This window comes from Apium graveolens, chromosome 6, assembly GCF_009905375.1.
Source record: "Apium graveolens cultivar Ventura chromosome 6, ASM990537v1, whole genome shotgun sequence".
In the NCBI taxonomy this organism is placed as follows: Eukaryota; Viridiplantae; Streptophyta; class Magnoliopsida; order Apiales; family Apiaceae; genus Apium; species Apium graveolens.
The window spans coordinates 291,951,556-291,954,313 of NC_133652.1; the positions used below are offsets into that span (position 1 = coordinate 291,951,556).

Below are 2,758 nucleotides of genomic sequence, written 5' to 3' on the forward strand. Positions count from 1 at the left end.
ACAAGTTGGGAGAGATTGTTAGATATATTTGTGATGTCATGTCTAATAGTGATTTGTGTTTAGTTTTCAGATCTTGACTAATAGGACAAATCAGGACTTAACTGGAAATCAGTACTTATACTGAAGTCAGAACTTAAGATATCAGAACTTAAGTTATCAGAACTTAAGATATCAGAAGATATTTATCAGGAGATAATATCAGGACTTAAGAAGACTTTCAGATAAGGAAGGCGGCTGATTGAAATGAAAGAAGATCAAGATTAAAACAAGAAGAGATATACATGGAGAAGAATTCTATGAAAAATAGAATACTTGGAAGAAAAGATAGCTAGTTGATATATTTTAGGATACAGAATCATATTCGATATCAATTAGAAGATTATCTTGTAACTGTGTAGTATATAAACACAACATAGGGTTTACACTATTAGTGTTATCTTAATTGAGAATATTATTTATTGTAACCCTAGCAGCTCTCGTGATAATTTGTCCATCACTGAGAGAGAACAGTTCTTTGTAACAGAGTTTATTGTGTTGATAAAATCTGTGTTCTGGTACTTGAGTTCTTATATTCGATTTGATTGTAGTAAATAATATATTCAACCCCCTTTTACAGTGTGTGATCTAACAGAATATGAGCAATATATGTATTGTGTTTTTTATATTTAGAGGAGATGTCAAAAGAATGACAAAAGTTAATAATTTTTCTTGACATCCATCGAAAACCCTTGTGACTCCAATAGTAAGACACCAAATTAGAGTACCCAGCGAGAAAAAAAATCCTTATTTAATAAATTTCTCTTACAAGATTCTCCTCAGCTGAGAGGAACAGTGGTTTAACAAACTTCAATTTTTAAGCAATTGGAGAACCGTTGTTATTAGCTTTTGTTTGGAGAACAATGATTTAACAAACTTCAATTTAAAGCGGGAAAACAAAATTTTCGTTTTATAATAAAACATGTCTTACACAATCTTTATACACAGTGATTTACTTGTATATTTGGGTCCGTTAACTTATCTTAAAAATAATTTAAGATTTTAAATTAAATAGTTTTTATAAATTATGTGGAAAGAAAAAAGTTTGAGGTCGGATTTAGTCTTAGACTTCAGATTTCCTTTTAATCCAGTTCCACTGTCAATTTGTTGAGGTTTTAATCAGGTTCAAATATAATTTTTCAAATCCTATCAGAACAATAGCAGGCACTGTTCTTTCGTCTGGAAAACATTATCATATCATTACACAAGTCAAAAAACTTGCATGTTACATCTAGTAGATTAAATTTAAAAGCTCTCTTTAACATTAGCAATAATTGCATGCTTAATATATTACATTAGCCTACATTCAATTAATTTTAGAACAAATTTTGCGAATTTCACCAGTGGTGCCAGTTTTCACTCCAACGTTAGTCATTTTAATCATGGCCTTTCCAAATTCGACGTTCAAAGTCAATCCAGCCAAGCCTCTAATGCCAATAAACCTCTGTGCATAATTTTTTGTTGTGCTGTCTTGCCACAAACTCTGATCAGATTCGAGAATTCCACGGTTGTTTTGTACATTTTTGAAGAAAGACCGATCAAAATTGTCACCACTTCCATAATCTAATGGAATACGTTTATTTCCATCGCCATTTTGGGGGCAAAGAGACTGCAGTGTTGGGAGAATTTTGGGATTAATGGTAGGATCTGCCCCGGAAGTGTTTTTGAAGTTGTAGAGTCTGTAGCTTACGAATTGGCATGCAACTGTTCCAATTGTGTGTCCTCCTGCGTTACATGATCAGAATAGTTTATGAATGCAGACAATTATACAAAATTGAAAGGTTTAAAATAAATGCAGTGTTGCTTACCAACAAGAGTGACAAGATCTTGAGCGCTGAGACCAACGTCTGCAAATTTTTTCTTTTGAACTGTGACCGAATCTGTGAAACTTGGCAAATTAGAGGTGTCAGAAGCTAGTGACACTCGTCCGTCTCGCCTTCCTGTTGGCACACGGTATGTTAATGCACCGACCTGCATGCAACATATAAGCAAACAATCAGTAACTAAAGATTAATGGAGTAATTACGGTTCAATTTAGCTGTCAGACTTCGTTTGCTGCATGTAAGATTAATGTTTATTTTGAAAAACATGGAACAATGAACTTACTTCAACTGTGGCATCACGAGCAGCAAGAGCAAGAATATCAGCACAAGACACAACTCCGGGGCATGTTGCCTCGAGTTGTGTTTTGGCATCATCAATGACTTCATATCCTCTCAATAGAAGATTCGGTCTCGCTGTTCTCTCAGCGTTGCTGCCATTGATAAGAATCGAGGCATCACAGCCATGGACAAAACAATCGTGGAACACCATTCTAAGCAATCCCGGAGCAACCGTAGAATCGGATTTAACATGTTTCTTAACGGTCGATTGAACTATCGATTCAGCTCTCGGACATGACTTGGAATAAAACCCGACCTTAGTTTGCGCCAATGCCAAGGGGGTGACAAGTAAAAGAAACACTAGAAGAGAATATTTGTTAAGAAAAGAATCCATTTGAGCTTAGTATGTGTTATTGTATGTTGATTGTGGGAATTAAAGCAAAGAAAAATGATGTATTTATATGGATACCTAAGGGCAAAAATAATCCGAGTAACTCAACTGGTTGACACTCAAATTTTATGATTTGTCGGGACTTTAGGAGATCGATCACTCTAAAATCCTAATTTCAAATTTTATGATTTGTCGGGACTTTAGGAGATCGATCACTCTAAAATTCTAA

General features: G+C 34.6%; 1 protein-coding gene across 1 annotated transcript; it reads right to left on the reverse strand.

The window, feature by feature from the left end:
* Window positions 1-1,223: 1,223 nt before the first annotated feature.
* Window positions 1,224-2,551, reverse strand: LOC141667761 (cationic peroxidase 2-like). Its single transcript, XM_074474374.1, has 3 exons — window positions 2,143-2,551; window positions 1,845-2,007; window positions 1,224-1,761 (listed from the first exon to the last, which is right to left on the reverse strand). Exons 1-3 carry the CDS (start codon window positions 2,530-2,532, stop codon window positions 1,343-1,345), a joined length of 972 nt encoding a protein of 323 aa, XP_074330475.1. The 5' UTR covers window positions 2,533-2,551; the 3' UTR covers window positions 1,224-1,342.
* Window positions 2,552-2,758: the final 207 nt, after the last annotated feature.